The 13,405-nt window shown below is 36.7% G+C and overlaps 1 protein-coding gene across 2 annotated transcripts in view; it reads left to right on the forward strand.

Moving 5' to 3' along the window:
• The first annotated feature begins 3,790 nt into the window (after positions 1-3,790).
• LOC129254389 (TRAF-type zinc finger domain-containing protein 1-like) overlaps positions 3,791-13,405 on the forward strand; it is a 28,481-nt gene continuing 18,866 nt past the window's right edge. For both annotated transcript variants that reach the window (XM_064115474.1, XM_054892852.2), the window contains exons 1-6: positions 3,791-3,858; positions 7,217-7,307; positions 9,867-10,002; positions 10,598-10,651; positions 11,297-11,816; positions 12,715-12,978. In XM_064115474.1, coding sequence (XP_063971544.1) covers positions 7,273-7,307; positions 9,867-10,002; positions 10,598-10,651; positions 11,297-11,816; positions 12,715-12,978 — 1,009 coding nt within the window. In that variant the 5' untranslated portion in view covers positions 3,791-3,858; positions 7,217-7,272. The remainder of the gene's footprint in view (positions 3,859-7,216; positions 7,308-9,866; positions 10,003-10,597; positions 10,652-11,296; positions 11,817-12,714; positions 12,979-13,405) is intronic.

Genomic DNA, 13,405 nt, shown 5'->3' on the forward strand with positions numbered 1-13,405 from the left:
AAGCAGAAAAATGAGTGAACAAACAAAAAAAATAGTAATATATGTCTAGAATGTGGGGGAGCAACAAAAGTCAAATACCTATCGAGGTCGCTCCCAGGGTCATATGGTTAAAAAAGATAGATATAAACAAAGACAAAACAAAATAAAAACAATCACAAATAAATACTTAAAAGAAAGGAACCCCCCCCCCCTAAGCAGGCATTCTAAGTTGTAAATGTGAATCTTTTCAGAATAATAAATTTATAATTACGTTTAAATGATGCAAGTGTGTTACAAGCTTTCAAGTTGTATGGTACACTGTTCCAACATTTAGGTCCTGAATATTTTATAGTTGTATGAGAAAAGTTATATCTAAATAAAGGGAGACGCATACTACATGTAATAGATGACCTAGTTTCATATCTGCGGGTCAAGTTGTCAGATAAAAATATATCATTGAAAGTGTCAGGCAGAGATTTTTTTAAGTATAGAAACATAAAACTTGCTGTTTGGATTTCACATATTTCTGTTACTCTCAAAATTCTATATTGATAAAAAAGAGATGCAGTTGGTGAAAGAGGATGAGTATTACTTATAATTCTGATTGCACGTTTTTGGATACTACCATAAACCCCTATGATGATACGTCACAATACAGGGGCCGGGGAAGGGCTTTCAAAGTGGGGGGGGGGGGGCTGACCATGCAAAAAATCACAATCGTATGGTCATTTTTACATTTTTGTACATGCTTTTGGAAAAAAGTGGGGGGGGGGGCTGAAGCTCCCCGTCCAGCCCCCCCCCCCTCGCTTCCACGGCCCCTGCAATACATTGTGCTCACTCAACCATGAACATATGATATCAAAATTGTGTGTGGAGTGGCTAAATAATGGATATTAAAACAGCATAACACCATAAAATTCACCTAAAGACAACATTTGCCCAACTTTGTATTTGCACAATCTGAAAAACGACTCTTGTGACTTTCAAAAATGGTCATTTTTAATTCAATCTTTAATTACTCATGCATGACTCAACCGATCAATCTTATATTTCCCCAGGAGTTGCTTAATGAGTGTAAAAAAATACCTACGGAATATCATATCTCAAAATAATTCCGTTCAAAAGTTACAGCAATTTGATTTAGGGGGGACTTTTTGTTGTGTATATTATAAAAGCAGCTAGTCAGCTGCTCATTACCGATATCATCTCTATGAAATGAGACGAACACGTACGTCATCATGCTTATGGGTGCTGTATAGTTACTATGCAGCCCTATCTTCTCATGATAATGATGAAGATGATCTGTTTTATAATCTAACTTTTCATACATTTGATTTCTGTAATCCGTCAAGAATTCGATGGTTGAACGTCGCTTGGCGCGAGATAAGTCATGTTTTATTCAAACTTATAATCTCGATTTGTCAAGAATTGTTTCATCTTTGTTGTACTCATCAGTCAAATTAAACTATTGGTAAGTTTAAATGAACTTTTGGGCTGCTCATTCAAATTGATCAATTTCGTAAAATCGGTAGCATTATTTTTATTCATCACTCATCCCACCTGGAGAATGACCCCAGAAAAGTTGCAAAGCGATGTTGATTTTAAACTTTATATCGCTATGATTATGATCCGTTTATAACTCTTGGAAAAACTGTTTTTATGATGTATATAATACGCTATTATAAGCATGGAGTCCTATAGTCTCTACTCCATGGTTAAATGCTATGCAATCATTCGTGATTTTACAGCTCAGTGTACTGCTATCGGGTTAGTACATCGTTTATTATCAATAAAATGTTAATACGTAATTAGGGAATACCCATGACAGCTAGGCCAATGGCTGTTTGCTCCTCTTTCACATATCCCATTCATTACTTTTATATGAATTTTGTTATTTTGCCAAAAGTTTACAATTGTCATTGTGATTTGAATTATTCGCGAGTTTTGATTGATCTGATTCTCGAGGAATTGTATTTTTTATGAGAAAGAGAGACGGTGTGAACAATTTTGAATTTGAATTGCCTCACGTTTAATAATGAATGAGGGTAAAACGTGCAAGTGTGTCATGTGAGTGGGTGTGCGTGTGCAGGGGCAGATCCAGGATTTTTCGAAAGGGGGTGGACATTTTCCCGAGGAAAATTTGACAAATTTAAGGGAATTTAAGGGAAAAAATTAAGGGAATTTCGTTTCGTCCACGAAAAAAATATTTGACAAGCAAAAAAAAAAAGGTCTTCACTTTCGAAAGGGGGGGGGGGGGTACACTTCTGCTATAACGGCATTTTTACATTACAAATCTTAATTGTGCCTCTCAAAGGGGGGGGGGGGTTACTTGTCGGCTGTGCCCCCCGGCCCCCCCCCCCCCCCCCCCCCCTTGATCCGACGGTGTGCGCGCGTGTGTGATTTGTAATTACCTGCTTCCTGGGGACATTTTCTTTTGTATTTTACCCATCAACCGGAGTGGATTTCCTACAACATGGGACGTCCCGGTCCACATAACTCTATTCCTAAACATTTAAATTCAAGTTGTGTGTGTACAGTATAATCGTCGTCGGCAATGCGACCAAGATCTGTGATGTCACACACGTACAACTCCCTCATTACTTTAGTACTTATTTCACTTATATTCTCACTTTTATAGAGTCTATCACAAGGTGAGGTGTTCTCTTTATGAGAGGACAAGTACAGAGGTTTCACAACATTATATCATTGATGAAAAGTTTGTCATATGATTAGAATGAGCAAAAATAGATGTTATGGGGTATATTTTCAGTGTCCAAAAGGGGAGAGTTGTTCATCTGTGACATCATAGATCTTGGTCACATTGCCAATAGGAGGATCTCCATAGCATTAGTGATCTCGACATTCAAATGCTCATAACTCTTCTATTGCTAGTCCTATATTACTCAAACTTTTGTTGATCGTATTCTTTGATTTTTCTGCTTTCACAAAAGCTAACTTGCTCCAAGAGTTTCATTCTCCTTTAAGTCCACGATGCTTTAGGCTTGAGTTTTGTTTTGTAGTGATCTTTATTATTCATTCAGTAATTGAGTGCCTGTTCATCGATCGTAGTATCTCCTCTGGTGGTAGTACAGTATCCATGGTATTAAATGATTTGTCTCTTGATATACTTGCTCTATAAGCCAGCGTAGGCAGCATTGTCTTTGTTTTTCCACGGTTTTTAGCATACATGTACACACTTCGGACAGTTCTTTCTCGTGTTAAGTATAATATATATATACACTGTAAAAACTGTGGTGTTAAAACTGACACTAGTTGGTGTTAATAGAGGACCACACCCTGAGGTGTTAAAATTACACCCTAGAGATTGAACATGACACCAAAGAGTGTAAATGTAACAACCAAAGGTGTTGTAATAACACCTTTGGGTGTTTAAATAACACCGTCAATTTAACACCGGTGTAAATAACTGGTGTGGTCCTCTATGTACACCGGTTAACACCACATTTTTTGCTGTGTACTTAACACGAGAAAGATTCCACCAAAATAGCGAAATATAGGACCTAGAACAAGAGCAGTACACAAGGAAGTGATGTTTTGAACGTGCAACACAGATGACAGTATCGACCAGTGCCTCAACTGGAAGTAGGCATACTGCTACAAATGAAGGGGGCACCGCATAAAAAGAAAGAATTGAACTAAAATGAAGTATGTCGATTTCACACTGTCACCAAATAGATGACATAATTTACACTTTATCTCAGGTCGGTCTAACTATAGGCGTTATTAGTATACATCTCTATGGTCTAGTCTAGGCCTACGCTCGATCGAGACGATAGAGGGCGACCGAACCACAACAATGATTAGCTGAAATAGGCAAAGTCTAGACTAAGCCGAATTGTTTCTCACTCACTGCTGCAGGTAAGATAATTTCATGATATAAATCTCATAGGGTGAAAGAATGTAATAGGCCTACACTTTTGTCAAAATCTATTTCAATATAAGGTCGTTTTATGTATCATATTTTTGTTTTTTAACGTATGAAATGTAAGTTATACTCGTAATATGTTGAACTGTTGATCGACGATATTCGACATTCCGCGGGAGGCTCAGCTGCTAGTGCCAGTGCGGCACTCTCTTGCCTGTTGAGCCCGACCAGGCTCCGTCGGTGTGAAAAGCGACGCGACGTGTGTATTTGGCTAAGCCCACTCCTACTCCTAGTATAGTCACGTATTGTATTACCGGACACTATTGTGATTCCGGACGCGCATATAAATGCGTTCGAAAACAATTTCGTACCGTAAGACTTCCGCAATTCATTTTCACAGATCAATACATAGAACAAGATTGCAAAAACAAGGCGAAAAAAATAAATTTCTACCTTATTTATCTCTAAAATGACAGAAAATGCTTAAAATATCATATAACATAGTTTTGCATTAACAATTGAATGAATTGATATATTTTCTAACGGAAATATGGGCCTGATTTTCCGAATTTCAATCTCGTCGGCTCCTTCGATCGAATGATGAGGTGAGGTGTATTGTGGGTGATTGTCGACCGCTAGTTCTCAAGGTACCGTGCGCGAGGTTTACCGTGAGTAGAGCCGTCGACGATCGGCTGCGCATCGATAGAACTTGATGAGCGTCACGATACGAACGAGCACTGGAAAGTGCCATGAAACATGCAGCGGCATGCAGCTAACCAAAAAATAAAAAATAAATTAAGTTATCAAACACGAATTTATTACCAACATCTGCTCAGATTCGATATAAAAAAAGCAAACAAAAAGTTAGAATTTATTCATGATATGATATAAGAAGAAAAAAATCACAGAAATTTATTCTTACATCATTATAATCAAGGATATCTTTACCCGTCCGGCGCGCGTCCGGAATCATGATGTAATTTGTCGCGCACGAAAATAATTGTTTTTCGTGGAGGGGTATGCGGCAAGTGCGATGCAAAGAAAATGGTTGGTAAATATAAAATAATTTTATCATATTAATAATTTTCATAATATTTGGAATAGCAAGTGCGAATTTTTCTTGATTGTATTCCCTCTAGTTGTCATTTTTAAAGCACTGAAATAAAGGTGTCCGGCAATAGGATACACTGCCATACCAATGAGGTCCAAACATTACATGAGCCCACCCGTTTCGGGAAACCAAACACAAGGTGCCATGGACATGGTTTTCTTGAGGCCATATCACAAACATTACTAATTCTTGCTGTGGTGAAAATGTACATTTAGCTTTAGCAAGGAACAACAAGGTAGACAGCTGGCATAGCCAGGCGGCTTCTAGAGAGTAAAAATAATTTACTAACGTAAGGTCACTCTCATACGAAGCCAGGCCTTCTATCCCATAGACCCACACAATGGAAGCCAAAACCTGAAACTTTCACCCAACGTTACGCGACGCTCGCGTCCGTAACGTTGGGGAAGTACAATAAGAAACAAGATGGCGGCGTAAACATCAGGCAAGTCTCTTCCGTCTTTTCACAATATTTTTTCATTTTTTTGATGAATTCTTGTTTTAAAAATAACAACGAGAGCGTAGAAATGTCGGAAATGAAGTTTTATCCCATGTACATGATTTAGAGCTAGATCTTTTAGAAGGAAAGTAGAAATCTCGGGGGTGAAAGTTTCAGGTTTTTTGGCTTCCATTGTGTGGGTCTATGGGATAGAAGGCCTGGCTTCGTATGAGAGTGACCTTACGTTAGTAAATGATTTTTACTCTCTAGAAGCCTCCTGGCTAAGCAGGCAGCCGTCTGTTTCGAGGATTTTTTTAAATTTAGATCTAGCCTACATTTTTTTTTTTTAATTTCTCCTTGACACAGACGGCCTTGTGATCATGCAGCCCCCATTAGCAAAATCCTCCTGACGGGGCTCATCGATTTTGTCTTTATTTCATAAAAATATGTAAATAGAACTGGACCAAAATAAAGATTATTCTGTTTTGGCCTGAAATGCACCAAAAAACGGGGAAAAATAAACTTGAAAGGACAAAAAACTGAGCTTAAATCGGCTGTCGCGCAACTCCCACTTCCCGGGTGCATCCAAACTTAATACATAAACATATGGCCATTGAGTCCCTGTCGATCAAGTTAGAACTTCGGTCTCTGTAAATTGGTGAGTGGAGCCAACGGAGTTCAGCAGAACAACCAAAAAAAAAAACACAAAAAAGTTTCAACAGTACAGTAGGATATCGCAGACAAGGTCAAGTCAACTTTTTTCAACTTTGCCATAATAATCAACACTTTGATTGTGGGCATCAATGGAAAGACAAGACAAGATATAACAGAGACTGAAGCTTTGTTTTGGTCTAGGAACAAGTACCATATGAATGGCAGCTGGTGGAATAAATAAGAGTATTTTCTAGAGACTAGATCTAATAAAAAATATCAAAAGACAAAGCCAGATTTGGCCTAGTGTTAGACAGGTCTCTGATTCTGGGCCTTGGGGATTTGTTTAACAATTTCTGATATTTAGGGTCTATTGGTGATTGGAGCCAATAGTTTGGCGGAACAACTAATAACTAAAGTCCACAAGTCACCCCAGCAAAAAGTTGATTTGAATAAAAAGAGAATAGTCCAACATGAATAACACTGAAAATTTCATCAAAATCGGATAAGAAAGTTATGACATTTTTAGGTTTCGCTTAATTTCACAAAATATATAATTCGCATCCTTGTCGGTTTGCGGGACTGATGACATCACTCACTATTTCTTTTGTATTTTAGTATATATATGAAATATCAAATTTTCTCCCTGTTCTGTGAAAAGTTTCGTTCCTCCCATAACATGTGGTATTACCATTGTTTTAACATTTCATAGTTCTATCAAGTTCGTCCTTATTGTCAAATCTGTAAAAAATTAAAATATTTATTAAGCAATAAAAAAAAAAAAGAAATAGTGCGTGAGCGACATCATTGACTCTCATTTGCATGTCACTGAGTTGTGCATAACTGTTTTGTAAAAAATAAGCGAAATTTTAAATTGTAAGTTTTTTAAATTTCACATCCGATTTTGATGAAATTTTCAGCGTTATACTTCTTTTTATTTTTCTCTATTGATTAAGATCAACAATTTTCTGGGGTGACTTGACTTATAATACATAGACTGAAGCTTTTGGCTTAGATTTAGCCATGTTTTGGTTGGGTAAATTATTTACCAATCGAACCATTTCGACTCGGTGCTTTGTGATTCACAAAGTATCGAGTCAAAATGTGAAGTTTGTTTCATGTTTAATTTTCATAACTTTATTATATTCCGCAGAAAACTGCTTTATTCAAAGAAGTTAAAAGGGGAGGACAGCCCATTTCCAAGTTATCATGGAGCCAGGGGCCACAAAGTATTGTACCAACTGGTGAGTAGCTTATATCTAGCTTCACTTTTCTCTTTCCATATTTTACAGTACAGTACCTAATCTGTTGTAAGACATCTTGTCTACTTTGGATTAAGTTATTTTTCAAATATATTTCTTGTAATGATTATTTCAAAAGGAACCAAGCAAATGCATTGCATCAGTTACAGTGTGCAGAATGCATGATGTAATTAAGTAAAGTGACACAAAAAATATTCTTCAGAAACAAATTTATGCCAATGGTCTGTTTTGAAATGAGGCATATTTTCTTAGAGATGTCTCCACATTCAGTCCGTATATGTGCAACAACAGAAAATGTATTGTAAAAAAATTACTTTGTAATTTGTTATATTGGAATTTATAATTGAAAATATGACTGGACATTTTAATCAATTCAACGTTAAGACAGGTATATGAGTAACAACACAACACATTAAGGTCTGCAACTGGTCTGCTTTTGCATTAGTTTGAAAATCTTGAGAATTTTTATGTAAAATTGATGAATGTCTGTACTTATGAAACACTTGCATTTTCACAGGTCTTGTGTTAAAATGTTAAAAAATAAGGAGGGTTTTCTTTTATTGTTCAGGGAAAATAAATGGGCGGTTGCAAGAATCAATTTAAAATCATACACTGTATGTATTATTGTCCGTTTCTTTTCAAATAATGCATTTTTACAATGTGTATCATAAGTCGTTGGACTTTGGATCAATGTTTGTGATTTGATTGTTCATCGGTATATGTTTACATTGCAATAGTAGTGTTCAAATTTGTTGACTGAAATGGCATTTGGCAATAGTCGTTTTAAAAAACAAGTATCAGTGATAAGTAATGGGCTGGGAATACCCAGGGGCCAAGGGTCTCTTTGGAATGAAATGGCATTTCGCAATGGTTGTAATAAAAATAGATCAGCCCTATGATGAAACACCGGGAATACCCAGAGGCCAAGGATTGGGATAATGCTTTTGATCGCCTGGCATTGATCTGAATCTTGGATCTCCTTTTGCCTATCTTGATTTTAGAATAAGTTTAATTCTTTCATATTCCAAGCTGTTTTTGTATCAGTGACTGGGGGAAAAAAAATCAGGGAAGGAAATCACTTAATAATGAATAACAAAACTGAATAAAAGGGATCTAGGGTCTAAATACAAAGACTAATGTTCAGTTGGGATTTCCCAACTCTTTGTTTAAATTTTGTATGTAAACCACGCTGTAGTGTCAATTTAGTGATTCTATTTGTGGATGACACTGTAAAGTCTACGGCTATCATGCAAAACATGCATTTGGTTCACACATCGTGGGTGCTAAACAAATTGGACACAATGAACAATATAAAAATGATAAGAATAGCATTTTGAAATTATCACTGCACTACTTCCTGTCTTATAATTCCACTTTTGTTAATCAGACTGTAAACATACATTAGATTTCAATCTATATGAAATCAAGTTCTCTTTTTTAAGCATTAAATAAAATTGATACTTAATTGAAATTATCACTTCTTCCTGTAATACATAACTGTTTCCACTTTTAATAATCAAGCTTCTGCTGCAAACATATTTAGTAGATTTCAATAATGTGAAATAAAGTGCTCTCTTTTTTTGAAGCATTGTTGGTTATTAAAGCAAATGATTAAATTGCAATTTGTCATATGCACACACTCATAATTTGCCTATTCAATGTGTAATAATTGGTAATCCCCCCATTGTAGGGGGGGGGGGATAGCCTCTAAATGACAATTATTTCCTTAAATTGTTATGTCATTTGCTAAATTATCAGTTTGATAATCATAGTGTTCTCACATTTAATCATGAAATTTTGGGTTTCCTTCCAGTACATCTTGAACATATAAATGTCGATAATTTGATGCTACATGTATGGAACTGTAAAAGTGTCAGTTTTACCCTACATGTAGTTCTAGGTCCATATTCTTTTTTCTTTTTTTTTTGTCTAGCCACCCTTCATCTGTAGTACCTTAATCAAATTAGTGTATATCATTATCAGCCTCTATATTTTACCAGGAAATAATTTTCCTGGTATTTATAATCGCATTGCAATTTGCTCCATAATTTTTTCTTTAATACTGCTGTACACAAATTTATTTTTGTACATGGCGATAGCATAGGAAGTCCTACAGAACATAGTAGCTTAAATTCTCATTTATCATGTAAAAAATGTTCATTATTTAAAAAATAACCTTAGTCTACCTCTAATTTCTTCCCATTCTTCTTTCTGACATTACTAGAACTTATTTTGTATACATTCCTCTCGTTACCCCCCCCCCCTTTATTATACAGTTATATGATTTTTTTTTTTTTTTTTTTAAACTGAAGTTTTACTCTGTACTAATTCATGTAATTCAGCCCCCATGGCTGCAAATTGAATTATATCATAATAAAAACTATCTATCTATAAAGTATCTATATATCTGTCTGTCTGTCTGTCTGTCTGTCTGTCTGTCTGTCTGTCTGTCTGTCTATCTATCTATCTATCTATCTATCATTTTCATTAAAAATAGTATTATCAATTAATTCAGCATATTATTGACTTCTAATCTTTCAGCAAGGAGGATATTGCAGAAGGTAACTTCATCATGCATGAAGTTCATTGCAGAAGGAACATCACCTTGTGCAAAGACTGCCAAGAACCTGTACCAAGATCAGAAATGGAAGAACATTTTGAGGAATACCATAAGCCAGTAAGCACAAATTACAAATAAAATCAAATTTAACTTAGTATCCGTCACAATTTTATTTTAAATTGTTTTCTTGCCCTGAGTTCAGAGCATAATTTGTTGTATGATATCAGGTAAGGTTGCTGCTTCAGAGACATTCTCATACATTTTATACATGTTTGATTAATTGGAGGAATCGACCAATACAGGGTCAGTGAATCATGTAGCATGTGCCCGCTATAAAGTTTCTCGTCATATTCCTTAACCAATCTAGAAGAAATACCACATAGTAAAAGCCTTCTGGATCGCTTTGTTTTTCAGACAAGATTAGGAACAGAAACCATACCAGGAAATGATCTTCACCTAAAATTATATAGTGCTTTGCATGAATATGCATGCATTGATGGTTGTTTACGAAAACGTACAGTTTTCAAATAAATGCAAACATTTGAACACTCTCCAAAACTTTCCTAAAGAACAAACGGTCCAGCTCGATGATGCTTGTTGCTATGCCGGGCAATAAAGCACAGTATCACTGAACTAGCTCATTAGACTGGTAAAAAAAGTGACTGCGAATGAACGAAGTCTGTACCAGTAATTGTTTCATTTCTGTTTTCAGATAACCTGCAAGTGTGGAGAAACAGTGGAGAAATGCAAAGTGGAAGAACATGAGGTAGGGCTGTTTGATGTTTACAAGATACAGTATAAATTGTGTACCAAATGGTTGTTCCACAAAGCTGTTCGTAAACTTCAGAACCATTCAGGAGAGAACATGTACAAAGCATTTCTGTGCTGGAATATGCCTCCCTGTGTCTGGGATCCCTTCACCCTTAAAAAGCATATTAAAAAGATAGTATAGACTCTATATAGATATAGAGATGTGCTGCGTGTTTTGTGCTAAACAAGTGTCATTAAACATTGAGTGTTAAAAATGATCAATACTTGGTTGGCAGTACCTGGAGCAGGGAATGGTATGGCTTCTGTCAACGCTGTATAAGATTGACAATAGAGCTCACTGCCCCACCATGAAGGTCATAACTCCTCCCACTACCATCTTCCCATGATGGCCCTGTGAAGTTAATACATGGATTTCTCTGGTCTGATATTAACGATTTCAATATTACATGCACATGTAGGCAAGATATGTGTTTTTATTTAAACTTTAAAAAGCTAATCTAAACCCCATTTACATTTAAGCATGTAAGTTTTGTTTGATTTATTTACTGCTTTTTTAAAAAGTATTTTGGTTATTGTTTAAACTTTTTATGTAAGTGTAGTTTGATATGTAACCTCTTTTGCATGTATCCTCTCCTTGCAGAAGAACGAGTGTGCACAGAGAATCAAACAGTGTGAATACTGTGAACTAGAACTCCCCTTCATTCAGATGGCTGAGCACCTGAACTACTGTGGAAGCCGCACGGAATGTTGCCCGAAGTGCCAACGCTACATCCAGAACCGTGACCGGGATCAGCACGACATCACTGACTGCGCATTCCCTGACCAGAGACCTCCCGTCCCACGGCAGCCACCCACCATGGAATCGTTGTTTAACCATCTTGAAGACTATGATGAGACTACCTATCATGCTGTGACGAATCGATTTGCGTTTCCAGAGTACATTGACCCCAATGATCGAGACGACGATTTGACGAGGCCATCAGTGAGGAGCGTCAACGTGAGCAGCTCACAGTTCTACGGGGGAAGCAAGGACAATAGAAGTAGTGCGCAGGATGCAAATCCCGGAGGACGCAACAGGAGACAGAGGAAGAATCAGGATAGAGTGCAGAATATTTATAAGAATACAAACCAAAGAAAACCTGTAGCAAGCAAAAAGAAAGGTAATTCAATCCATAATGTTTATGGACCCCTACAAAAAAAAGCATTTGCTGATAGGGTGTTCCATCCCACGAGTGGTAAATAAAAAAAACTTCTCAATATGCATATTGCCATTGCTGGACATTGAAGCGGCAACACAATCCAGAAAATCACTAAAGAATTGACTTGCTCATCAACTGAAGGAACATGAATGATGTCATCAAACGAATCTGTTGATTCTTTGATCAGGTTGTAATTACTTAAAAGATAATATCATAGTTCAATAGTATGAATTTACATAAGTCATTCATTTAACATTTTGGGCATCAAATCAGCTTGCTAATTTGTTTTTCTCAGTGTGTGTCCAGTGCAGTTGGAGAATCATATTTTGTGAGATTTGAAGTTGAGTGTTGGTGTTTAGAGCATGAACAAGGCTGCTATTAAAATTGAGCTCTAACTGGGTTCAGGAGGAAAATACTAATGTTATTGATAGCCCATTGTGCTGCGCTTCTCACCGATCATCTTGACTTCTTGCAAGAAATCTTGATGATAAAAGTGAAATTGGGGAGAAAATGCATTATAATCGTAAAATTAAACTTACTTGTTTGCTGCAAGTACATGTATGCCTCAGGTCCATCTTGTAGTGCGTTAGTATGAAAGTAGAGATCAATATCAATTTTAGTTTAGAATCAGTGACAATTCTTATTATTATAAGCAGATGCGTCACATTCCACACCATAATGTATCACCACTGTCAGGGAATAATTTTTTTGGCATTACATCATAATTGCTAGTCACACAAAATGAGGTTTTAAAAATATATTACTTGTACAGAAGTTTGTTGATGTATTTGCCCAACAGCCTAAACTGAAAATCATATTTGAGAAGTAAAAGTTATCCATGATTAATTTTGTTTTCCAGATTCTACAAAGCAGTCTAACACACAAGCAGCTGATCAGATGGAAGCTGACCGCCTTTTAGCTCTCAGCATCTCGAACGAGGATGACCAGGTCCTTGGTCTGGACAACAGCTTTGATGCCCTCCTTTGCAGTGTCCAACCTAGGGATTTTGATGACAGTGAGCTGGATCAGTGGGAGAATGATAGAGATGTAGGTTCGCCATCAAGAAGACGACTGGCTAGCCGAACGTCTCAGCCATCGTTATGGAGTGCATTTGATGAAAATGGTAAGCTTATAACAGATGTTACTGGTTTTTGTCTCACCTGCATAGCAGAGTGAGACTATAGGCGCCGCTTTTCCGACGGCGACGGCGGCGGCGGCGTCAACACCAAATCTTAACCTGAGGTTAAGTTTTTGAAATGACAGCATAACTTAGAAAGTATATGGACCTAGTTCATGAAACTTGGCCATAAGGTTAATCAAGTATTACTGAACATCCTGCCTGAGTTTCATGTCACATGACCAAGGTCAAAGGTCATTTAGGGTCAATGAACTTAGACCATGTTGGGGGAATCAACATCAAAATCTTAACCTAAGGTTAAGTTTTTGAAATGTCATCATAACTTAGAAAATATATGGACCTAGTTCATGAAACTTATACATAAGGTTAATCAAGTATCACTGAACATCCTGCTTGAGTTTCACATCACATG

Source organism: Lytechinus pictus, chromosome 2 (genome assembly GCF_037042905.1).
Source record: "Lytechinus pictus isolate F3 Inbred chromosome 2, Lp3.0, whole genome shotgun sequence".
NCBI lineage: Eukaryota > Metazoa > Echinodermata > Echinoidea > Temnopleuroida > Toxopneustidae > Lytechinus > Lytechinus pictus.